This window comes from Bufo bufo, chromosome 9 (genome assembly GCF_905171765.1).
Source record: "Bufo bufo chromosome 9, aBufBuf1.1, whole genome shotgun sequence".
Classification (NCBI taxonomy): domain Eukaryota; kingdom Metazoa; phylum Chordata; class Amphibia; order Anura; family Bufonidae; genus Bufo; species Bufo bufo.
In genome coordinates this window covers 38,982,755-39,008,480 of record NC_053397.1, presented here as the reverse complement: position 1 = coordinate 39,008,480, position 25,726 = coordinate 38,982,755, and the positions used below count along the sequence as shown (strand labels likewise).

The window sequence follows — 25,726 nt, the reverse complement described above, 5'->3', positions numbered from 1 at the left end:
ATGTGATGGAAAAATGAATCCAGCCAGCAAAGGAGGCAACATGGACAATAACAAGACATTAGTAAGGGCCTTGTATTAACTTTCTCTACATGATAAATGCTATTTGCTGAAGTGAGATGACGACCCCTTTACTTCTTGAATCAAAACTCATGCACCAGACGATATGAAAGATCCCTGGGAAAACGATGGGATCAGTTCTAGCACTATTTTTCCTCCACCGTTTCTGTACCACGCTGGAGGAAACGGAAACGGACGGTTGGATGTATGTGAAGCTGACCTTGAAATCTATGGGTTCACAGTGTACCTCCGATTTCATATGAAGAACAAATGCACGTCACATTGCATGGCACATTGTGGAGGTATACAGAGCCGCACGGAGGCACTATAGAGCGGTATGTGGAATAGCTAAGGTGGGGACTGCACGTGGCGCTGCACAGGCTCCATACACATGATTCTGCCATGTGCATGACCCTCCATTGTTGTTTGTCACACATACGGCCTGGCTGGTCATTGTCACACAGTGACGGCAGTATATCATCTGTCTTTACATAAGGACATGTGTCCCCAATAACAGGCTCTATGCTGTGCACTGGATCTAATCTGTTCTGTGGCCTGTGAGTAACGCGCCGTCCCTGCTGAATTCTCGCTGCGCACGGCGGTTTAGTATCCAGATTTCCAGTCTTTGGTATCACTGCCAGACAGATGGAGAAGCAGCAAACAGACACAACCAGATGCAACGTCACCGAGGCCAGAGGAGGAATTTCTCACAGACTGGACTTTAGTCTAATGTTACACAAAGGAGCTGCTGGCGCTGAGTATGGAAGTAGTACTCACCAATGGTGGCTGCTCTAGGGGTATTGGTTAACATGGAGAAAGCAACATGTGAATGCTGACACTATAGTGTCCTAACACCGCTAGAGCTCTGACACTGTAATAATACTGCAGGCATGGATGCTGAGTGTAATAATACTGCAGGCATGGATGCTGAGTGTAATAATACTGCAGGCATGGATGCTGAGTGTAATAATACTGCAGGCATGGATGCTGAGTACAATAATACTGCAGGCATGGATGCTGAGTGTAATAATACTGCAGGTATGGATGCTAAGTGTAATAATACTGCAGGCATGGATGCTGAGTGTAATAATACTGCAGGCATGGATGCTGAGTGTAATAATACTGCAGGCATGGATGCTGAGTGCAATAATACTGCAGGCATGGATGCTGAGTGTAATAATACTGCAGGTATGGATGCTGAGTGTAATAATACTGCAGGCATGGATGCTGAGTGTAATAATACTGCAGGCATGGATGCTGAGTGTAATAATACTGCAGGCATGGATGCTGAGTGCAATAATACTGCAGGCATGGATGCTGAGTGTAATAATACTGCAGGCATGGATGCTGAGTGTAATAATACTGCAGGCATGGATGCTGAGTGTAATAATACTGCAGGCATGGATGCTGAGTGTAATAATACTGCAGGCATGGATGCTGAGTGTAATAATACTGCAGGCATGGATGCTGAGTGTTATAATACTGCAGGCATGGATGCTGAGTGTAATAATACTGCAGGCATGGATGCTGAGTGTAATAATACTGCAGGCATGGATGCTGAGTGTAATAATACTGCAGGCATGGATGCTGAGTGTAATAATACTGCAGGCATGGATGCTGAGTGTAATAATACTGCAGGCATGGATGCTGAGTGTAATAATACTGCAGGCATGGATGCTGAGTGTAATAATACTGCAGGCATGGATGCTGAGTGTAATAATACTGCAGGCATGGATGCTGAGTGTAATAATACCGCAGGCATAGATGCTGAGTGTAATAATACCGCAGGCATGGATGCTGAGTGTAATAATACCGCAGGCATGGATGCTGAGTGTAATAATACCGCAGGCATGGATGCTGAGTGTAATAATACCGCAGGCATGGATGCTGAGTGCAATAATACCGCAGGCATGGATGCTGAGTGTAATAATACCGCAGGCATGGATGCTGAGTGTAATAATACCGCAGGCATGGATGCTGAGTGTAATAATACTGCAGGCATGGATGCTGAGTGCAATAATACTGCAGGCATGGATGCTGAGTGTAATAATACTGCAGGCATGGATGCTGAGTGTAATAATACTGCAGGCATGGATGCTGAGTGTAATAATACTGCAGGCATGGATGCTGAGTGTAATAATACTGCAGGCATGGATGCTGAGTGTAATAATACTGCAGGCATGGATACTGAGTGTAATAATACTGCAGGCATGGATGCTGAGTGTAATAATACTGCAGGCATGGATGCTGAGTGTAATAATACTGCATGTAGGGTGCAGAGTGTAATAATACTACATGCATGAATGCTGAGTGTAGTAATACTGCATGTAAGGTGCTGAGTGTAATAATACTGCATGTAAGGTGCGGAGTGTAATAATACTGCATGTAAGGTGCAGAGTGTAATAATACTGCTACTGCATGCATGAATGCTTGTAAGTTGTGTGTAGTAATTCTGCATGTAGGGTGCTGAGTGTAATACTGCATGCACATTCTCGGAAAACAGAATCCTTATGTGCTCACAGTAATAATACTCAATGTGTGCTTGCCTTATCCTGGCACACTGCAATAATACTGCTTGCATGTGAGCCTGCAATAATACAATGACACCATTATGGAGTAATGATTGTTTATGCTGTGCATGCGAACGGCCTGGGGTCCACACATTAATGTATTATGTGAGGGGGAGGAAAGGGAAGCTGAACAGACACTACTAGGGCACTGCGCTGGGTCCTATTTAGCACTAATGGAGCACAGTGTGGGCACACTATGCTTAACACTGCCACATTAGTGTCATACAGCACTTCATCAGTGCCGATCAGCATCGCTTTAGTAATATACGTACCGTAATAACATCACATCATATAAATGTCCACTTACAATATAACCAGGCTGAACACTCACGGAGCCTGGAAGCTAAAAGGAAAGTGGCAACGTGAAGAATTCTGCTCTGGAGGTGGATAAAGAAGAGGTCCAGCAGGGGCGGACTGGCCGTGGACCCTACAGGGAAATTTCCTGGTGGACCAATGGCCAAGGGGCCGACCAAGCCCTCCTCCCCGGTTTGGTACATGACGATCTGATGCTCTCAGCATTAATTAATACTAGGAGTATCAGGTACTTATGCACCTGGCCGGCAGAAGAAAATGCCCTCCTGCATTCAACTGACTTGAATGCTGCGGAGGGGGCAGCAGTATTTTGTGCTGCACTATGATATTTGGATCTGTTGGGGGCAGTATTTTGTGCTGCACTTTGATATTTGGATCTGTTGGGGGCAGTATTTTGTGCTGCACTGTGATATTTGGATCTGTTGGGGGCAGTATTTTGTGCTGCACTTTGATATTTGGATCTGTTGGGGGCAGTATTTTGTGCTGCACTGTGATATTTGGATCTGTTGGGGGCAGTATTTTGTGCTGCACTTTGATATTTGGATCTGTTGGGGGCAGTATTTTGTGCTGCACTTTGATATTTGGATCTGTTGGGGGCAGTATTTTGTGCTGCACTGTGATATTTGGATCTGTTGGGGGCAGTATTTTGTGCTGCACTGTGATATTTGGATCTGTTGGGGGCAGTATTTTGTGCTGCACTGTGATATTTGGATCTGTTGGGGGCAGTATTTTGTGCTGCACTTTGATATTTGGATCTGTTGGGGGCAGTATTTTGTGCTGCACTTTGATATTTGGATCTGTTGGGGGCAGTATTTTGTGCTGCACTTTGATATTTGGATCTGTTGGGGGCAGTATTTTGTGCTGCACTTTGATATTTGGATCTGTTGGGGGCAGTATTTTGTGCTGCACTGTGATATTTGGATCTGTTGGGGGCAGTATTTTGTGCTGCACTGTGATATTTGGATCTGTTGGGGGCAGTATTTTGTGCTGCACTTTGATATTTGGATCTGTTGGGGGCAGTATTTTGTGCTGCACTGTGATATTTGGATCTGTTGGGGGCAGTATTTTGTGCTGCACTTTGATATTTGGATCTGTTGGGGGCAGTATTTTGTGCTGCACTTTGATATTTGGATCTGTTGGGGGCAGTATTTTGTGCTGCACTGTGATATTGGACCCGCCTACAACATGGAGCCGCTTTTAGGCAAGGGCTACACGGCAACCCTGGTCGCGGCCATGATCGCTGAGCAGCGCTGATCCCACAGAAATAAATGGGATCGCCGCGGCAATCACAATAAATCCAGCCGTGTTGGATTATTTGCAAATGCCGCGGTGATCCCATTCATTTCTACGGGATCACCGCTGCTCAGCGATCCGGGCCGAGACCAGTGTAGCCCTTGCCTTACTTTTTTTTTTTTTTTCAGGGCCCCTTTAAGTGCCCAGTCCACCCTTGAAGTCCAACACACACAAAACTCCATAGAGGACACAAAGTGCGATGACAGTCCTTCCTCCGGTTACAGAAGAAGATTAGAAAAGAACAGAAATAATAAAAAGTGATAGCTCCTCCTGAGCCGAGACCTGATGAAGTCTTTCTTTCCCTCACAACTGGGACTGGAAATACTAGAATGACAACCCCAGACCAGCTGAAGAGCGAGCAGATCCAGAGTAACGATAAGCGAATCTATTCGCAGGATCGGAGTTTCGTTCGAAATCTCTGATTTTTTAAGGATTTGGACAAATCTTGCAAAATGGTGCCCAGCGCATAAGCAATCAATAGCGTTCTGTCGTCACCAGGCAGGAGGTAATTGCAGTCAGTTGTGGCCAAGCAATAACCGCAGTTTGCGGCGGCAAAAATAAAAGTAGATACAGTTACACCTGACGCTGTATCACACCAAGGGGACTGATGAAGGAAAATGAAGAAAATCGTAAAAAAAAAAAATAATGAAGCTTTTCATAAAAAAAATAGAGGGGGTTATATACCAATATAGAGGACTAGAGGGGGTTATATACCAATTTCCAGGGCAATTGGAGCTAAATTGGTTCAGAACTAATAGATTTGCACCCGAATGAAACTTTTTGAAAAATTAGTTGAATCCGAAATTAACAGAATCTTGGAAAATTCGCTGATCTCTAATCCAGAGCAGTCACCTGAAGGTCAGGTCTGTATATACAGTCCTGATCAAAAGTTTAAGACCACATGAAAAATGGCAAAAAAATCATATTTTACATTGTTGGATCTTAACGAGGTTCCAAGTAGAGCTTCAACATGCAACAAGAAGAAATGAGAGTGAGACAAAACATTTTTTGAGCATTCAATTAATTGAAAATAATGATTAAACTGAAACAAGCTGTTTTTTAGCTGATCCAAATTTTAGGACCACATTCCTTTAAAAGGCCAAATCTGTGCAAAGATGTGGATTCATTGTCATTTTCTGTCAGGTAGTCACACGTTGTGATGGCAAAGGCAAAAAAACTCTCCCTTTTTGAACGTGGTCGGGTTGTTGAACTGCATAAGCAGGGTCTCTCACAGCGCGCCATCGCTCCTGAGGTGGGACGCAGTAAGACAGTCATTTGAAATTTCTTAAATGATCCTGAGGGTTATAGAACAAAAAAGTCAAGTGGAAGACCCAAAAAAATTTCATCAGCACTGAGCCGGAGGATCCAATTGGCTGTCCGTCAAGACACTGGACGATCCTCGACCCAAATTAAGGCCCTTACTGGTGCTGACTGCAGCCCCATAACCATCAGACGGCATCTGAGACTGAAGGGCTTCAAAAACAAAAAACGTCTTCAAAGACCTCGTCTCCTTGAACGCCACAGAACTGCTCGTTTGGACTTTGCAAGAGAGCACCAAACATGGGACATTCAAAGGTGGAAGAAAGTTTTATTCTCTGATGAGAAAAAATGTAACCTTGATGGTCCTGATGGTTTCCAACGTTACTGGCATGACAAGCAGATCCCACCTGAGATGTTTTCTACGCGACACAGTGAAGGGGGCGCCATAATGGTCTGGGGGGCTTTTTCCTTCAGTGGAACAATGGAGCTTCAGGAAGTGCAGGGGCGTCAAACGGCCGCTGGCTATGTCCAGATGTTGCAGAGAGCATTCCTCATGACTGAGGGCCCTCGTCTGTGTGGTAACGACTGGGTTTTCAACAGGACAAGGCTACAGTACACAATGCCCGCAGGACAAGGGACTTCTTCCAGGAGAATAACATCACTCTTTTTGCCCATCCTGCGTGTTCCCCTGATCTAAATCCAATTGAGAACCTTTGGGGATGGATGGCAAGGTAAGTTTACAAAAATGGACAACAGTTCCAGACAGTAGATGGCCTTCGTGCGGCCGTCTTCACCACTTGGAGAAATGTTCCCACTCACCTCATGGAAACGCTTGCATCAAGCATGCCGAAACATTAACGGCGGAGCTACTCATTACTGAGTTCATGTTTGGAAGTTGGATTTCTGTTTTGGGGGGTTTAGGGGTTTTTGGAGGTGTGGTCCTAAACTTTGGATCAGCTGAAAAACAGCCTGTTTCAGTTTATTAGTTTTTTTCATTAAATTGAATGCTCAAAAAATGTTTTGTCTCACTCCCATTTCTTCTTGTTGCATGTTGAAGCTCTACTTGGAACCATGTTAAAGGGCTTCTGTCACCCCCAAAACATTTTTTTTTTTTTTGGGCTTGTTAAAATCCTTATTTAGCGACTATTCCCTATATAGGGCTCTTACCTTTGTCTGTGGCTTCTTTTCCTTAAAAATCGATCTTTTAAAATACGCAAATCACTTCACTGCCAGCAAGTAGGGCGTCTACTTGCTGGTAGCCGCCGCAAAAACCGCCCCCTCCTCCTGTTGATTGACAGGGCCAGGGAGCGCTCTCCTCCTCCGGCTGGCCCTGTCAGCATTTCAAATCCCGCGCCTGTCTTCATTCGGCGCAGGCGCTCTGAGAGAAGGAGGCTCGCCTCCTCAGCACTCCCTCAGTGCGCCTGCGCCGATGACGTCACCGAAAGAGAAGACGCCATCGGCGCAGGCGCACTGAGGGAGTGCTGAGGAGGCGAGCCTCCTTCTCTCAGAGCGCCTGCGCCGAATGAAGACAGGCGCAGGATTTGAAATGCTGACAGGGCCAGCCGGAGGAGAGCGCTCGCTGGCCCTGTCAATCAACAGGAGGAGGGGGCGTTTTTTTTGCGGCAGCTACCAGCAAGTAGACGCCTTACTTGCTGGCAGTGAAGTGATTTGCGTATTTTAAAAGATCGATTTTTAAGGAAAAGAAGCCACAGACAAAGGTAAGAGCCCTATATAGGGAATAGTCGCTAAATAAGGATTTTAACAAGCCCTCAAAAAAAAAGTGTTTTGGGGGTGACAGAAGCCCTTTAAGATCCAGCCATGCTAAATATGAATTTTTTGCCATTTTTCAAGTGGTCTTAATCTTTTGATCAGGACTGTAGCTATTCACTAGTGAGTCTACTCCACTCCCCAATCATTAATTATATTGGAGAAACTTTTTTATTTGCCTCTTTTCATAGAATATAACTCTATAAGGCTACATGCACACGAACGTTGTTTGTTTCCGTGTCCGTTCAGTTTTGTGTTTTTTTTGCGGACAGGATGCGGACACATTCATTTCAATGGGTCCGCAAAAAATGCGGACAGCACACCGTGTTCTGTCCGCATCAGTATGTCCGTTCCGTAGCCCCCCGGCAAAAAAATAGAACATGTCCTATTCTTGTCCGTTTTAGGCATTGTTACAATGGATCCGCAAAAAAAAAAAAATACGGCATACGGATGTCATCCGTTTTTTTTGCGGACCGCAAAACACATACGGTCGCGTGCATGTAGCCTAAGTCTATAGCAGATGAGCCTTCTCCAATATCTAATGACTTGATCAGGCTAATGACCCGGCTACTCAATGTAGCAGTGCCTGGTATGCTCTGTGCATATTTCCCATGACCCTGGCTCTGCGGTATCACCATCTAACGACGTGGCGCCACTCCATGCTTTACACAAGCGGAAAGAGAGTGACAGAAGACTGACCGTTGGCCTGAACCCATGCCTGTGACAATACTAAGAAATATTTAATTTTTTTTTAAGCAGACTCATCTATCAAAATGAATTTGTCAGCTGTACCTTCTGGTCCAAAGGAAATCCTTTGTGGAAAAATCTGCACCATGTAAATATATCTTAAAGGGGTTGTCCAGGATTAGAAAAACATAGCTTCTTTCTTCCACAAATATCACTACCCCTGTCCATGGGCTGTGTCTGATATTGTAGCTCAGCTCCACTGGAGCGAATGAAGCCGAGCTGCAATACCACACACAACCTGAGGGCAGAGGTGGGGCTGTTTCTGGGGGTGGGGGGAAAAACAGGCATGCTTTTCTAATCTTGGACAGCCCCTTTAAGGTACGTCTACATGTGGTGGCAATGCTGTGGATTTTCCGCAACGGATTTCCTTTGGCCGGGAAGCGATGATGTCAACAAGTGACCACTCAGTCAATCACTGGCCTCAGCAGTCACGTCTCATTCATGAAACTAGTGACCACTGAGGCCAGTGACTGGCTGTGTGGTCATGTGAACCATTACCGTGACATCATCGCTTCCTGCAGCGCAGGAACGGAGGAACCTTCAAAAAGTTAGCTAGAGCGGTGGTCTCACTTCAGCAAATGGCATTTATCATGTAGAGAAAGTTAATACAAAGCCCTTACTAATGTATTGTGGTTGTCCATATCACATTATACGCTACTCGTGTCCAGGGGTTACGACCACCCTGCAATCCAGCAGCGGTGGTCGTGCTTGCACACCATAAGAAATGACGCCAACCTCTCTGGTGGCACGAGACCGTGGGGGCACACATAGGCTGGTGCTTTTTCCTATAGTGTGCAAGCACGACCATGGCTGATGGATTGCAGGGTGGTCGTAAACCCCTGGACACGAGCAGTGTGTAATGTGATGGAGAAGTGAATCCAGCCAGCAAAGGAGGCAATATGGACAATCACAAGACATTAGTAAGGGGCTTGTATTAACTTTCTCTACATGATATATGCCATTTGCTGTAATGTATAGGGGCAGTGATACTAACCATTTTTGTAATATACATTAATTACTGAAATCATACATTTCGATTAGAAAAATAGCTGTAAAGTGGCCCGTTTTGAGCCTTAGCAACGCTCCTCTGTCTACATAACAGGGTCAGTGTGGAGCAAGTCTCCCCTGTTATGTAAACAGAAGACAGAGGAGCATTGCTAGGGACCATTCACACGTCCGCAGTGTATTGTGCATCCGCAACACACCCGGCCGGCACCCCCCATAGAACTGCCTATTCTTGTCTGCAATTGCGGACAAGAATAGGACATGTTCTATTTTTTTCCGGAGCTCTCCGCATCCATTCCTGCCCCATTGAGAATGAATGGGTCCGCACCCGTTCCGGATATTGCGTAATGGATGCGGACCCATTCCCCGGCCGTGTGAAAAGGCTCAAAATGGGCCACTTTACAGCTATTTTTCTAATAGAAATGTATGATTTCAGTAATTAAAGTATATTACAAAAATGGTTAGCATCACTGCCCCCGCACGTTACACAAAGAAAAATAAAACGGCAGTTACACTTTAAGCTTCGTTCCTTCCTTTATAAGCCTGGAGATATTCCAAAGTGCTGGATGACCACTTTAAAACTGATAGAGTAGCTTAGACCTTTCTAAACAGTCTCTTCAGGTTCTTGAAATTTAAAGACATCTCCCAAATAAGATCAGGCAGTTGCTAGGCAACAGCGGTTGCCTCCAGCAGGTGACAACAGCGGTCTCCATACACCTTCCCTCCACCAGACTAGCCATTCGTACAGCTGCCAGAGCCCCGCTGCCCTGCACTGATGGCAGATCACTGGGGTAACCGGACCCCGGGACGGCAGAGATTTATTTATTTTAAAAAAAAGTTTAAGAAATTGATATTCGTAGCTGAACCATTCAAAGTACACCATACCTTATATGAAAACCAAACTAAATCACTATATAAGGATGTGAGATGATGGAAGGAGTTACACAAGTGGCAGAGGATGACGCGTCCAGGGCCTGACACCCGGCTAACCTCGTGTCCTAATTCATTCACAGATAATCCTCACCAAGTCTTAATCTTAGCAGCTTGTCTACCTGCGAACAATTAAATTAAGAAATCACATTACCCTAATACAGTCCCAAACAAATCAACCCTGACCGCCTCATCCTTAGGGTCCGGACACACGGTCAGGTTTCCGGAAGCAGTTCTGGGAGTCAAAAACCAGGGGAGAATAAATAATAAAAAATTAAAAAAAGAAGTCGTATCTGTCCGTTTATGATTCACTCCTGATTGTAGCTTCCAAAACTGCATCAGGAAAGCTGACCGTGTGGCTGTACCCTTACACAGGCGCTTGCCACCATATTAAAGGGGTTGTCCGGGTTCAGAGCTGAGGGGGAGCCTCGGAGCATTTCATGTATCGTGCAGGGCAAGCGCTGGTTTGTTTGCCTTTTCACACTGCTAGGTGGAGGCTTCCGCCTAGCAGTGTTCCCAGTGACATCACCGGCTCTAATGGGCGGTCTCTAGTGCTGCCCAAGGCTGTTTTACAGGCTAGGGCAGCGCTAAAGACCACCCATTCCTGGCGGTGATGTCACCGGGGCTCACTGCTGAACGGAAGTCTCCACCTAGCTTTCCCAATGGATACGTCACCGGATCTGCAGAATGCGCCTTTGTCCTGCAGGGCAAATCAGGGAGGCTGAGTGGGGGAAGAAGGGGATACGTCCGGGTTCAGCTCTGAGCCATTGTGTCTGTGGCTTCCTTCAGAGGTTCACGGTTAGGGCAGAGTCCTGGAATGGATGCCATACATTGGCATTTGACATCCATGGAATCCCAGTGTGGCATAGGTGATTTCCCCCCCCCCCCCCAACAAATGTATAGTGCCGGGAAAGAGAGAGCATTAGAGCAAAAAAATGGCTGAAGGGCTAGAGGGGTGAAGAACGGGTTATGTCCGGGTTCACCTCTGAACCTGGACAACCCCTTTAATAGCATGACAACACCAAATCTTCTTGTTTGCCTCAAGTTCACATCTTCCTTTGGATAATGAGCGACATTTTATTACCATTTCACAGGGCTTCTCCACTTTGTTTCCACCATTAAAGGGCATCTGTCAGCAGTTTTGCACCTAAGACACTGGCTGACCTGTTACATGTGCGCTTGGCAGCTGAAGGCATCTGTGTTGGTCCCATGGTCATATGTGCCCGCATTGCTGAGAAAAATGATGTTTTATTGTATGCAAATGAGCCTCTAGGAGCAACGGGGGCGTTGCCATTACACCTAGAGGCTCAGCTATCTCTGCACTACGGATTTTTATAAAGCCACTTGCATTTTCCTTCCTTGCGTGACGAGGCTCATTGATATGACAAATACATTCCAATCTCACCAGAAAGAAACCTGATAACTTCCAAGTCGAGCCCAATCCCTGCATCATAATAGGCTTGTATAAGGACAGAAGGGAAAGATGGAAAGAAGAAAATAATGCTATAAACCTAAAAAAACTAAAAACCTGCCACTTCCTATAAACCTGACAGCAAAACAAAATATCATCAAGCCATTTCTCAGCAGTCGTCGTCATTCAGTCCCATCTCCCTACGGGTCTGGAGCTCGGCAGATGAGAACCATTTGGCCCATCTAGTCTGCCCAATATACTGAGTACGATGGGCACAGCCTATGTGTCTCCATAGGGCCATGGTTCAAGCAGCGGCCATGGTCGGTGTCATGGTCTTCCCACCGTCTGTGGGGTTTGTTTTGCAGGCGGGAGATTAGCAATGTTGGTAAATTGTAATTTATAAACTCAAATTCATACAGTGCCATTTTCATCCAAAATCTTGGGCCTCATAAGTGGCCAAATGATATGCTGTATTATGGATCTATTGCTTGCTTCCAGGGTGGAATACCTATGGCACCCGATAGAGTAGAATTTGGCATCATAGCCTCTATGGATTTGTACTGACGGTGTGCAGGCGGTGTACAGCCCCTGTTTACGACTCTACTACGTGCATGACGTCTAAGGCAGATTTGCAACTGCTGCGCCTCTGTACTTTGATTGACAGGACCAGGTGGGGAAAAAGTCATCATTAAAGGGCATCTGTCAGCAGTTTTCTACCTATGACACTGGCTGACCTGTTACATGTGCGCTTGGCAGCTGAAGGCATCTGTGTTGGTCCCATGTTCATATGTGCCCGCATTGCTGAGAAAAGTGATGTTTTAATATATGCAAATGAGCCTCTAGGAGCAACGGGGGAGTTGCCATTACACCTACCGCTGGGACCCCCATTGATCACGAGAATGGGGAACCCACACCATCTGAATTGAACGGCGGGCCAGGCATGCATGTGGCCGCTCTATTCACTTCTATAGTAGTTCAGTAGATAGTGGAGCGCTGCACTCGTCTAGCTCCAGAACTCTCACAGAAATGAATGCAGGGGGTACGCAGCTCCCATACTCCTGATCATTGGGGGGTCCCAGCGAGCTATCCTGTGTGGATCTAACAACGGGTATACCCCTTTAAAATGGGTTCACACATAGGTCTTTGCTGGCATTCTGCTACACTTTTTTGGTGCAATTTTTTGAAGAAAACAAAACGCCAGCTCCAGATATTAGCTGAAGGTCTAATATTAGAAATATGAACCACAGGACATTACATTTTTGCTAATTAGGTGACATTTTGGCTTATTATCAAAAATGCGGTACGCTGGAGCTCTTTGCAGTTTGTTTGTTTTTTACAGGCATTTTGACATCTACTTTGGTATAGGGGAAAAAAACATTAAAAAACACTAATGGGCAAAATCACTGCATGCAAAACATGATAAAAATGTTACAAAAATGCAGGTGGTCAAAAAAAAACTTGTGGTCATTCTTAAACCAGTATACTAATTAGGAATAATGTGCTTTCTGCTTCTTCGGAACAGATCGATTCCACAAACATGAAATCTGCTAAAAACAAAAAGCAGATGGTATGAGAATATTAGTGATGACTGGAGGGAAAATACATTTCCAACCATTACAAGTGCTGCACATAACATTCAAGCATCGTCCTGTCCATTACTGCCCTGTGCACAAACCCTGTAAATAAAGGTGTAACTGCAATTATTCTTAAAGGGGCTGTCCATCAGGATACATTTTTTTTTTTTAAAGACAGCATGGGTTAAAAAATAAAGTAAAAATCACTTACTAATCCCCCCACTGCTGCTGTTCCAATGCTTACCTGATATTTGTTGGCCTCCACTTCTTGGCCCTGTATCTGGGGGTTACTATTTCTACTTACGGAGAGACCCTAGTAGGTGTAAGAGGTAAGAAGGCAATGCCCCTATGAAAAAAAAGGTATGTATATTAGCTCTTTCCAAAAAGAAAAGAAAGCTAACTTTCTAATGCTACCAGATGTATTGTAGCTATTCTATAAGTCAATGCTTGACCTTTTAAACAAGACTTGAGACATCATTTAGGATTATAGCTAAGCCAGTACCCCATCTGCAGACATCTGTTTTAGGGTGATTGCTCCTCATCAGTACAGAGCAGAGAGAACTGGCTTAGAAGGGTGAGAGGCTTTTGTCAGCATTCAGGGGTACTATTTCCTGACAATGGTCTCTTATGCAGTGAAACCAGTTCTCTCTGCACTGCACTTAACGGAGCAAAAACAGCTGTCTGCAGATGGGGTACTGGCTTAGCTATAATCCTAAATTATGTCTCAAGTCATGTTTAAAAGGTTGAGCATTAATTTATAACATAACTACTTTAAATCTGGTGGTATCAGAGGCTCAGCCTTTTTTTCTTTTTGGAAAAAGAGCTAATTTGCATACCTTGGTCCTGTACTGACATGCAGGAAATACCTGCTCAGCCAATCGGGTGAGGCCGACAATAAACTAATGTGTATAAGGCCTTAAAGGGGTTATCCAACCCCTATAATGCCCCCCAAAATGCCCGGGCCCCTCATACTGGTCATACTTACCCTGCTACCCAACACCCGAGTCGCTTATGCCTGCAAGGCCGCCGTCCCATCTCCCCATCGCGCAGATCAAAACATCTGGCGAATAGGGGGACAAGCGGGGGGGGGCGGGCAATAGCCGGCTGCGAGGGGAACGAGCCTCCCTAGCATTGCGGGTGATGCTATGGAGGCTCGTCCCTGTCAAGGCCTGCTATTGGCTGACCACCCCTTCCCCCACCCCCTGTTGCCGGATATTGTGATCGGCACGACAGGGAGATGCGGCGGCGGCCGTGCAGGCATCAGAACCGACTCTCCCCCCACCAATGGGTAAGGGTCAAGCAGAATTACATTTTTGCCCAATCCTTTTGTTCTACCAGTAGGTAACCCTCCACCAGAAATGTCTGGCAATGGCTCTCTCCTCCGACCCCATTAAGAACACATGCATACTCGACTGAACCGAGCATCTAAGTGTATGGGGGGGTGTTGGAAGGGGGTCGGGAGACATAGCTGTGGACCAAACGATCAGATCCAGAAAGTGCATGACTACCTTTACTCTTCCAAAGCAGATACATGCATTAAACACCCCTAGCAGACATTGTAAATGACCTGGACTTCTTGAATGCCTCCTGCACACGTAATATACAAACCTTCCAGCAGAATATAGAGGTAATGAGTCTGTTTGTCGCCCTCGTGTCCGCCTGGGTTTCTGCCACTTTCCTTCCACACTCCAAAAAACATACTGATGAGTTAATCAGCTTTCTGTGAAATTAGCCCAATTGTACACGTGTGGCTGGCCACCAGAAATTAGACTGAGAGCCCCAATGGGGACAAGGACTGATTTGACTGGTCTCGGGGGAATATCTTACATTTACAGATTTACATCTCCGGTTTTGTTCACATTTCCATTAGGGGCTCTCAAAAATGCCAGCCAAAATAGCCAAGCATGATGCCCTAGTTTGTTTTGGTTCGAAACGACGGACTCGTAGATGAAAACCCGAAAGAAACTATTATATTCAACAAGGTCCGGTGGGAGCAGGACAATGGAAATAAGGCAGACGTGGACAGAGCCTAAGGGAGACGAGGTCAATGAGAGAGAACAACTCCTGTCAAAAGGGAATCCTGTTCTCTTAGGCGGCTATGTTCACATCTGGGTTGGACGCTTCTTTGGGGGCCTCCGTCAAAGATTCCATCAAACAAAGTGAACAAAAAAGTCCTGCATGCAGGACTTTTTTGTTCAGTAAAAATAAAGGGGTTTGTAAACTGAACAACCTCATTATAGTCAATTGAGTCAGTTTGGCGCTGTTCGGTTCAGTTATATTCCGTTTTTTTTGTTTTTGGTTCTGCTCCTCTAACGCAGCAGACCAATGGAAATGACTAGCTCTGGTGTGAACCCAGCCTTAGACACATACTGCATAAGCCTTGTTCACACGTGTGTTATTTCCATTGTTCTGCTCTCTTATAGCAAAAAATGGACAAAAAATGCCGTTTTGACTATAATGAGGCCTGCCAGACATCGCTCATGGAGCATTTTACCAGACTCAACAAAACATTATGTTGCTCCATTTTGTCTGCCATTTTTAACGGAATCTGTGGTGTAGGCCACTGACAGAGCCCCCACTGCTGATGTGAACGCAGCATTATTACGGCGATCTGCTATTCGGGATTGGAGTAAGGTAAGGATATGAGGCAGCTACATCGTTACACTGCTTGTCATCCAGATTTTGGACGCCTGGGTCTCCATTCATTGTTCAATGATTAAGAACAATACATTCGCCATATGATTTGCCATTCAGGAGTCTGGTAAAGTAGGTCAGTAACCGCTGCGGTACGGACACGCGGGGCAGATTTTTTTCCCATGGATTCTGCATCGCAATGATTGAAATCCGCAGTATACATTGTCGTGTCACCGATTTAACATCGACTCAGTTTCCACAGCGAATTATAATTTGCGGCAAGGAGACGGGGTTTGCAGAAATCTCATTCACTTTGGCCGCTACCGTAATAAGCTCTCTGCAGCGTTTCCACCACACGTGGACGTACCCCAAGAGAACCGGTGACTACAAGACAACACAAAGGAAAATGGCCATTCACGTAACAACGTTGATGACTTTAAGACATGCACCCGCCAAGGAATGTAGAGAACGCTCCCGGAGTCCTCGGTGGCCACCCATAATATTACCAAGAAGGGTCCCGGAGAGTTAAATGGATTCAAGCAGCTTGAATGAGAAATGCAATCAGACATGGATTTCAAAGAGAACAATCATGTAGGGTGGATTAGTGTACGGCACATACTCCCACCCAGCCCCAGTTTCAGAAGTTTTGATCATTCCAAGCGATCTCTATGGATTAGACCAAAATCGCATGAATAATGCATGAAAAGCACATTAAAACACATTAAAGAAACTGGAGCATCAATGTAAACTTGGGACTGAAGGAGGTAAGCTCGGGAAGCACGCAGACTAGCGGTGAAGATCTGCCGGAGGGTCAGAGACGATGCCAGTGGGTGATGGGTTACTACGAGGATACAGGCACAATCATCCTATTTGTGACAATTACAGCGTACGAGGTGCCAGCGCCCTCCCAGATGATTGTAAAATCACAGCTGCACCCCGCCATCCGTCCATACACAGCTGTATCGTGCCCGTCTCATGCCAGCGTCATCTGCACCAGCTACTGTGCATAGCAGGGGGCAGACGCTTCAGTCACTCACTTGCTGCAAATTAGGGCGGAATTTACATGCACAGATTTTTAGCCACAGGTCCATTGGCTATAGCTGACCCGTTCATGGATGTAACAAGTAACCAGGGGGCCCAATAGCAAAGCAGACTGGGACCCCGCACCATCAGCTCCTGAAAGGATTTTGACTAATGTGTCTTTTCCTCCTTTCCTTGGTCACCAGTGCTTGCATTCATTTCCTCCATGTTGTCTTCCATCATCCACGCTGATCATCCATCGCACATCACCTCTGAATTTAGATCAGACCCTTAGTGGCTGGGGGCGCCATATCAGCTGCTAAGGGGGTCCATAGCAATCATATCAATTAGGGCCCAAATTGATACGGGCAAACTCCTAATCATCCTCCATCCCAGTTTCATCCCAGCACACCCTACTCTTCTTTGCTATCATAATAGGATAAAGACCATATTCTATATAGGTTCTCACCAGCCATTAAAAGGTTGTCCGAGAGGATAAAAAAATTTCTATGTGAAGCAGAATGGGTTAAAAAAAGAAGCATTACTCACCTGAACGATCCCCTGCCACTGCCGTTTCTTTGCTTACCAGCTGGGACAGGAAATGGCACGAGATGCCTGCATCAGCCACTCACTGGACGCAGCGGTGACCTGCATCAGCCACTCACTGGACGCAGCGGTGACCTGCATCAGCCACTCACTGGACGCAGCGGTGACCTGCATCAGCCACTCACTGGACGCAGCGGTGACCTGCATCAGCCACTCACTGGACGCAGCGGTGACCTGCATCAGCCACTCACTGGACGCAGCGGTGACCTGCATCAGCCAGTGATTGGTTGTCCAGGGATCTCCAAGCAGGAACAGGAAGTGTTGGAACGGCAGCAACAGGGGATCGATGAGTTGACCAATGCTTTTTTTTTTTTAAACCCATTCTGCTCCATATATGAAACATGTAATTCCACTACACAACCTCTTTAAAAAGAGGGACCTTGAATGGATCCACTCTCTCCAGGGGTCCCTTGGCAGCCTCATGGTCTGCCTCTACCTGTATTGTATTCAATTTGAGTGCCCAAAGCTAGTGATGCAGGTAACACACCTTAATTTTCGCGAACAGTGGTGCACACAGAAGGATGTCCCCACACTAGAGCAGCATTATACTGATGGCGTCTTAGAGCTACTTACCTATACGCCACTCATGAAACGATATAAACCAAATAGGTATTTTTAGCAAAGTCCTAGGACGAAACCACCAGGCCAGAACTTTCTCACTGGATCTTGGACACCAGTTGGGAGAGGGCTTGGTAAGTCATGACCCACACAAAAGAAACCCAAAACCCTAGTGACAGGGGTGCACCGCCAATGAGGCCAGGTGAGGCGATCGCGTCAGGCAGAACCAGCTAGGGGCAAGAGGGGGGCAGCAGAAGGGCCATGGGCAATGAGCGCTTCCATTGTGGCAAAACGATTAGGTTAAGAATTTGGCAGCAAAAAGGATAGGTGCACCCCTGCCCAGTGACCTCCGAGTCCCCCTGGTCACATAGAAATCTACTACAGGCGGGCAGGCGAGAATATATTTTGCTATGTTCACATTATGACGTTTCTTTGTAGGCAGGATTGTCTAAACCAGGGGTCGGCAACCTCCGGCACTACAACTCCCAACATGGACAGTTGCTTAGCTGTTCTCAGGACTTGCACAGAAGTGAATGGAGCATGCTGGGAGTTGTAGGTTCACTACAGCTGGAGAGCCGGAGGTTGCTGACCCCTGGTCTACACACGCTGTACAGGGAAGTCGAAATGAGAAGAACACTGTAGGAACCCACTTGCATCATGGGAGTCAGTATAGCCATAGCACTTGCTATGGGGCCCAGACGTTTGCAGGGCCCTAGCATACTATAAATACCTAAAATTCTTGCTACTTAGGGCTTATTCACAAGACCGGATCACACGATACCAGCCGTAGGCATTCTGCATTTTGCGGATGAGAATGCCCTTGTCCATGATAGAAATGCCTATTTTTGTTGCAAATACGGACAAGGATAGGACATTTATTTATCCATGGGGCCATGGAACGGACGTGCACACACATTGAAATGAATGGGTCTGCATCCGATCCTCAAAATTGCAGAACAGATGTGGACAAAAAAATACAGTCGTTTAAATGGGCCCTTCTGCTGCTGTTTTAATTTCCTTACACTAGGCGGTGGGGCCCCATCTTATTTTGCTCTGGGGCCCTATGACCTATAGTTACGCCCCTGACTTGCGCTGCAGATGACGATCGTGTTTTTTTTTTTTTTAATGACGAGTAGATCACAAAGAACTCGCGTAGAGTAAAAAGAGCCATAAAGAGGCTGGCTGGCGCGGATGAGGAACATCAGGCCCGTCTTATGATTATATCAAAAGTAAAGACGTGACTTGCACCATTTATAGTAACATGATGTATTTCCGCAAATAATATCCAATACCGCCTCTGAGACTGCGTTCACACTGCGTTTTTCCGTGTCCGCTTGATGTGCACATAAGAAAACTCCCAGTGCATACGTCAAATGCATCCACAGCTCCCCATTCACCCGACGGAACCCAAACCAGTGTCCTTTTGGCCTCCGACTGGCTTATAGACATCACTATACCTTTTTTCTGCTATATTGAAGAGTGCAGTCCGCTGCGCTATTCCATACAGAGACATCCAGTAAAAAATACTGTGCTGTATATAATTTTTTAACGTGAGCCGACGGGCGATGGAACCGAGATCGTTCAGACGACAGATGTAAACTTGTATGTGTCCACAAAAACCGACAATGCTCCGTCCATGTTTATTCAGCTCCTCTCAGACTGCGTTCTGGTTGGTCATGTTTTCCATCCATATGGCACCAGCTTGTCATCAGTTTTTCCCCTTCGTCAAAAAAACATGGAAGAATACCCATCCAGAGCCTCCCAGCAACCATGCATGGAAAACAGACCGTACACAGATAGCGTCCCATTGCCGTTTTCTTTCGCAGACCCATTGACTTGAATAGACGAGCACCGTAGCGCATGCTACAATTTTCTCTGCAAGGGCCATGAAGAGAACCAGACGCGTGGATTGGCGCATTGACTATAATGGGTCCGTGTTCAGTCCTGGTGCTGTCCATTCTACAATTATGGTAGATCTCAAAATCTCCTGTCTGAATGTGCCTTAAAGATACTATTACATGATAAGGGTCCATTCACATGTCCGCAAGGTTTTTTTTGGTTCCCAAACTGCGGATCCGCAAAAAATGTACACCGGCCATGTGCGTTCCGCATTTTGGGGACCGCACATGGCCAGTCCAGTGATAGAAATGCCTATTCTTGTCCATGGCTGCGGCAAGAGTAGGACATGCTCTATGTTTTTTGCTGGGCAGCGGAATAGAAATAGGGATGCGGACAGCGCACGGTATGCTGTCCGCATCTTTTGCGGACCCATTGAAATGAATAGGTCCACACCCGTTTCGCAAAATTGCGGAACGGATGTGGACCCATTCAAGGGACGTGTGAATGGACCCTAAAGTTGTTATCTGGAGCAAAAAAATAAATATTAAAAAACATAGAAGTATTTTTAAATATTTTTAACCACTGATGATAATTAACATGAAGTGCGCTTAAAAAAAAAAAAAATCACGTGCTTTCGTATTCATTTCCAAAGTGCATAGAGACGTGCCATATTGTAGGGAAGCACCAACACCCAGCTGTCAATTGATTCATACATTTCCAAGAGGAATAACCAAAGGATAAAGCAACGCAGAGAAAAGAAGCTCCAGAATTATTTCATGCAAAATGAAAGTATTACATAGAAACATAGAAACATAGAAACATAGAATGTGTCGGCAGATAAGAACCATTTGGCCCATCTAGTCTGCCCAATATACTGAGTACTATGGATAGCCCCCGGCCCTATCTTATATGAAGGATGGCCTTATGCCTATCCCATGCATGCTTAAACCCCTTCACTGTATTTGCAGCTACCACTTCTGCAGGAAGGCTATTCCATGCATCCACTACTCTCTCAGTAAAGTAATACTTCCTTATATTACTTTTAAACCTTTGCCCCTCTAATTTAAAACTATGTCCTCTTGTAGCAGTTTTTCTTCTTTTAAATATTCTCTCCTCCTTTACCGAGTTGATTCCCTTTATGTATTTAAAAGTTTCTATCATATCCCCTCTGTCTCTTCTTTCTTCCAAGCTATACATGTTAAGGTCCTTTAACCTTTCCTGGTAAGTTTTATCCTGCAATCCATGTACTAGTTTAGTAGCTCTTCTCTGAACTCTCTCTAGAGTATCTATATCCTTCTGGAGATATGGCCTCCAGTACTGCGCACAATACTCCAAGTGAGGTCTCACCAGTGTTCTGTACAGCGGCATAAGCACTTCACTCTTTCTACTGCTTATACCTCTCCCTATACATCCAAGCATTCTGCTGGCATTTCGTGCTGCTCTATTACATTGGCTTCCCACCTTTAAGTCTTCTGAAATAATTACTCCTAAATCCCTTTCCTCAGATACTGAGGTCAGGACTGTGTCAAATATTCTATATTCTGCCCTTGGGTTTTTACGCCCCAGGTGCATTATCTTGCACTTATCCACATTAAATTTCAGTTGCCAGGACTGATGCACACGACTGTATTTGGGGTCCGCGGATGGCACGCGGATCTCTTCGTTTCTATGGGTCCCCAAAAAACGCGGACTGTCCGCATACATGTGGCTGATACACAAATTATGGCACATGCCCTATTCTTGTCCGTTTTGAGGACAAGAATAGCCAGTTGCATTATGAAAATGCAGCATGCACACGGCGAACTGCAAAATACGTACGGTCCTGTGTATGAGACCTTAAAGTTTCATTTTCAAAAATGTTTCTTGATATCATATTAAAGATTTTGAACAGTAGGGGTCCGAGTGCTGAGACCCCCGCTAATTGCTAAAATGACAGAAGTGCTGACACAGAGCCCCATCTCTCCTTGGTGCTGAAGACAGACCGGAGACGGGATCATAGACTTTCTATTGAACCCGTCTTCAGCAGCGAGGAGAGAGTGCTCTGGGTAAGCGCTTCTATCTCCTCGTTTTAGCCATCGGTAGAGGTCGCAGCACTCGGACCCCCACTGATCAATACCTTTGATACGTCATTATCACATAACAAAAGTTTTTTGAAAGTGCAGTTACACTTTAATACAGCGCTGGTGGGGGATTCACACATATATACACATATAATAATACTAATTTCATTTAGAATGCAAATTTGAGACGAGCAGCACCACTACTACTACTGAGTGCTGCAACAAACAGAACACAGACTAGAAAAAGATCATCTAATTATGTCACACCCAGCGGCCCCCATATATACGCTGCTTACATACAGCCCCTCATCATATGGATGTTCACTTGAGACATCACACAGCTTCCCTGTTTATCAACCCTCAAGACATCCTCCACAAATCTAATTCACAAGTGCCCATCCGCCTGGCTCCGACAAGAAACTAGCTGCACATGGACAGGAGGCGATTCATGCAATTTTGCCAGGAAATCTGCAACGTTTTCAACCAGAATACAAATACCCAGCTTCCTTTGTTACGTAATCCCCCATTGACATTCAGCAATGTCCAAGATCCAACTCATGCAGCATCAAAGAAAAACAGCAGAGGTCTTACCAGGTTGTGGTTGGTGGAGTTTGAATCGTCTTCAGGGAATGGGATGTAAACAGCTAAGGCCACACAATTGGCAAAAATCGCCACTAATATAAATATGTCAAATGGTCTGAAAACGAGGTTAAGGTTACAACAAAAAGCAATTCACAGAAAATAGAGAAAGTAGCATTAAAGGGGTTGGGTCACTTCAGCAAAGTTACTATAAGGCACTTACTAATGTATTGTGATTGTCCATATTGCCTCCTTTGCTGGCTGGATTCATTTTTCCAACACATTATACACTGCTCGTATCCAGGGGTTACGACCACCCTGCAATCCATCAGTTGTGGTCGTGCTTGCACAATATTGGAAATAGCGCAGGCATCTCTGGTGGCCGGGACTATGGCAGTGCACATAGGCACATCTCAGAGGCCAAGGCGGTAACCCCTAGAAATAAGCAATGTATAATGTGATGGGAAAATGAATCAAGCCAGCAAAGGAGGCAATATAGACAATCACAATACATTAGTTAAGTGCCTTTGTATACATGATAAATGCCATTTGCTGAAGTGAGGCAACCCCTTTAAGAAATGGTTAAACATATGTACTGTTTGTAATATGGCTACAAAAAAAAGTGCAAAATTGTAGTAAGGCTACTTTCACACTAGCGTTGTTTTAATCCGGCGTTCAATTCCGACACCGGAACTGCCCGCCGGATCCGGAAAAACGTGTGAAAACGGATTACATTTGAATCCTGATCAGGATTTTGATCACAATGAAAAAATGCATTGGAAAAAACGGATCCGCCATTTATGGACTTTAACTTTTTTTTCACATTTTTCGGGTTTAACATGCAAAAGCCGGATCCGTTTTGACTGAACACACAGCGCCAGATCCGGCGTTAATGCAAGTCAATGGGAAAAAGGCCTGATCCGGAGTTCAGTCAAAGTGTTCAGGCTTTTTGGCCGGAGGTAAAAATACTGCATGCTACGTTTTTCTGAAAAGCCTGATCAGTCAAAAAGACTGAACTGAAGACATCCTGATGCATCCTGAAGGACTAACTCTCCATTCAGAATGCATGGGGATAAAACTGATCAGTTCTTTTCCGGATTTGAGCCCCTAGGACGGAACTCAGCGCCGGAAAAGAAAAACGCTAGTGTGAAAGTACCCTAAGGCTAAGTGTAGACTATATTAAATGTATAGGTCAGGAAACACTCCCAGCATACGTGTCAGCCCCTATTCACCTGATGCAGGGAAAAAAGAGTGCCTCTTTAAGCCTGCACCAGGTCAGTGTGCATAGAAATACCATTTAAGGCTACTTTCACACTTGCGGCAGAGTGATCCGGCAAAACGTATGCCAACTGATGGCATTAGTAAGACTGATCAGGATCAGTCAGAAAAATGCTTTTAAAAGCCTGATCCGTCTTTCCGGTGTCATCCGGCAAAACGGATCCTTTTTTTTGGTCTGCGCATGCGCAGACAGGAATGACGGATCCGGCATTCCAGTATTTTGAATGCCGGATCCGGCACTAATACATTCCTATGAAAAAAAATACCGGATCCGGCATTCAGGCAAGTCTTCAGTTTTTTTGTCCGGAGATAAAACCGTAGCATGCTGCGGTTTTATCTTTTGCCTGATCAGTCAAAATGACTGGACGGAAGACATCCTGATGCATCCTGAACTGATTGCTCTTCATTCAGAATGCATGGGGATATGCCTGATCAGTTCTTTTCCGACATTGAGCCCTTTTGACAGAACTCAATGCCGGAAAAGAAAAACGCTAGTGTGAAAGTACCCTAACTGTGTAGTAAGGTGCAGTAGACTGTGCTTTCTTATACAGAGGGCCACTGCAAAGAAAGAAACCTATGCCACATGGTATACGTTTTTAAACAATGGGATTCTATGGATGACAAATGCCATCCATTCCAGGCCTCTGCCCTAACCATGGACCTCTGAAGGAAGCCAGAACCACAATGGCCCAGATTTAATATTGTATCTGCGCCAATAATCTGTCTAAAAAAGTGATGCAAATTGGCGTGATTTGGCGCATCTGGGGTTTCTACACTTTTAACTGACATGTTCTGCAGGGGCGGGGCTTAATGTAAAGTTGGTGGACTTCTCATGAAAAGGGGGCATACCTAAGATGTGCCATTTTACACCCAAATTTCAGTGCCATTCTAGCATAAAAATCTGTCTCAAAGTAAGCCAAGCAATAGTTGGTACGGAGTCAGAGAAAACTGCCTATCGTTGCACCACATTTGTCATCCAGCCTGAGCCCCTGTGACAAATCTGGTGCAGGTCTGGACTACACTTAGTAAATCTGTGCCAATGTGCACAGAGCCTAAAGAAGTCTTCCAGTCTGGTCAGTAGAAAAAACGCATGTAATCCACAACATGTGCAGGTAGCCTTATAATTATCGCAACCCAGGCCTGGAAAAAAGAGTCATGGCTGCCTGAGAAGAGTCATGGTTATTCAAGTTCTCCTGCTTTCCCCACCCACCTGCTGATGATTGGTAGTCACCAGTAAGTGGGCGGGGAAAGCAGGAGCTCGTGAATAACTGTGACTCTTCTCAGGCAGCCATGACTCTTTCTCAGGGCCGGGAGACAATGATTATAATGCTGGCTCTTGGCACCCACTTTATCTCATGAGTGGCACACCGCTGGTATTAGCATGTGTTCCATTATACGTGTTCAGATTATACTAACTCCACAACAAGCACCGCCATAAAGGATACTTCCATTCTACTATACTGATACAGGCTCTCCGGATTGGGTTATTGAGAGACAAGCAGAAAAGGGCACGGGCTGGTCTGTTGGTCGAGCTGCCCCCTTGTTTCTTGCTCTTAGCATACTGCTGCCGTTTTTTCTGTGACAGAGATCCAACCGGCAGGGGCTCAGCAGTGCTCATGTTCTGGGCCGCCTTGGCCTGTCTGGCAGCATCGATCGCAGCTTGCCAAGATAGGACTGTCTGCTTGGATGGTGCTGGATCCCTGGACTGGAGGCTTGACCCGTCAACAGCAAGTGGAGGTCGCCTGCTACTTGCATAGTTCGCCCCTGTGAACAAGAGGACACGTTAGTTTCTCATCCGACAAATTGTGACCAATTCTAAGCACTAAACACACAGAATAATTAAGATTCGTTGTCTACATGAACGTCACTGCTGCTGACCAATCAATGGCCTCAGCGGTGGCAGCGGTCACATGTGGTGCCTGCACACATCACCGCTGAGGCCACGGACTGGTCAGCAGCAGTGACGTTCATGTAGACGGCACTTCACCTTTCCGGTCCAAAGGGGACCAGAAATGGAGAAGAAGGGAGTTCAGCACTGGAGAAAGAGAGACGCCTGTCATTATGAAAAGGGGCCCTCATCTTAGAGAACCCCTTTAACTGCTTATTTGGATACCAGAATAAGGGCTCATGCACACGACCGTATGTATTTTGCAGTCCACAAAACAGATCTGCAAAAAATAAAACGGATGACGTCCGTCTGACGTCTGTGTTACATCCAGGTTTTTT

The 25,726-nt window shown here is 45.6% G+C and overlaps 1 protein-coding gene across 9 annotated transcripts in view; it reads right to left on the bottom strand.

Moving 5' to 3' along the window:
* Positions 1-25,726, bottom strand: part of CACNA1D (calcium voltage-gated channel subunit alpha1 D) — a 368,921-nt gene that overhangs the window by 313,657 nt on the left and 29,538 nt on the right. For all 9 annotated transcript variants that reach the window (XM_040408273.1, XM_040408281.1, XM_040408272.1 and 6 more), the window contains exons 2-3: positions 24,946-25,264; positions 22,235-22,340 (exon numbers count right to left, since the gene is read on the bottom strand). In XM_040408273.1, the coding sequence (XP_040264207.1) occupies positions 22,235-22,340; positions 24,946-25,264 (425 nt within the window). The remainder of the gene's footprint in view (positions 1-22,234; positions 22,341-24,945; positions 25,265-25,726) is intronic.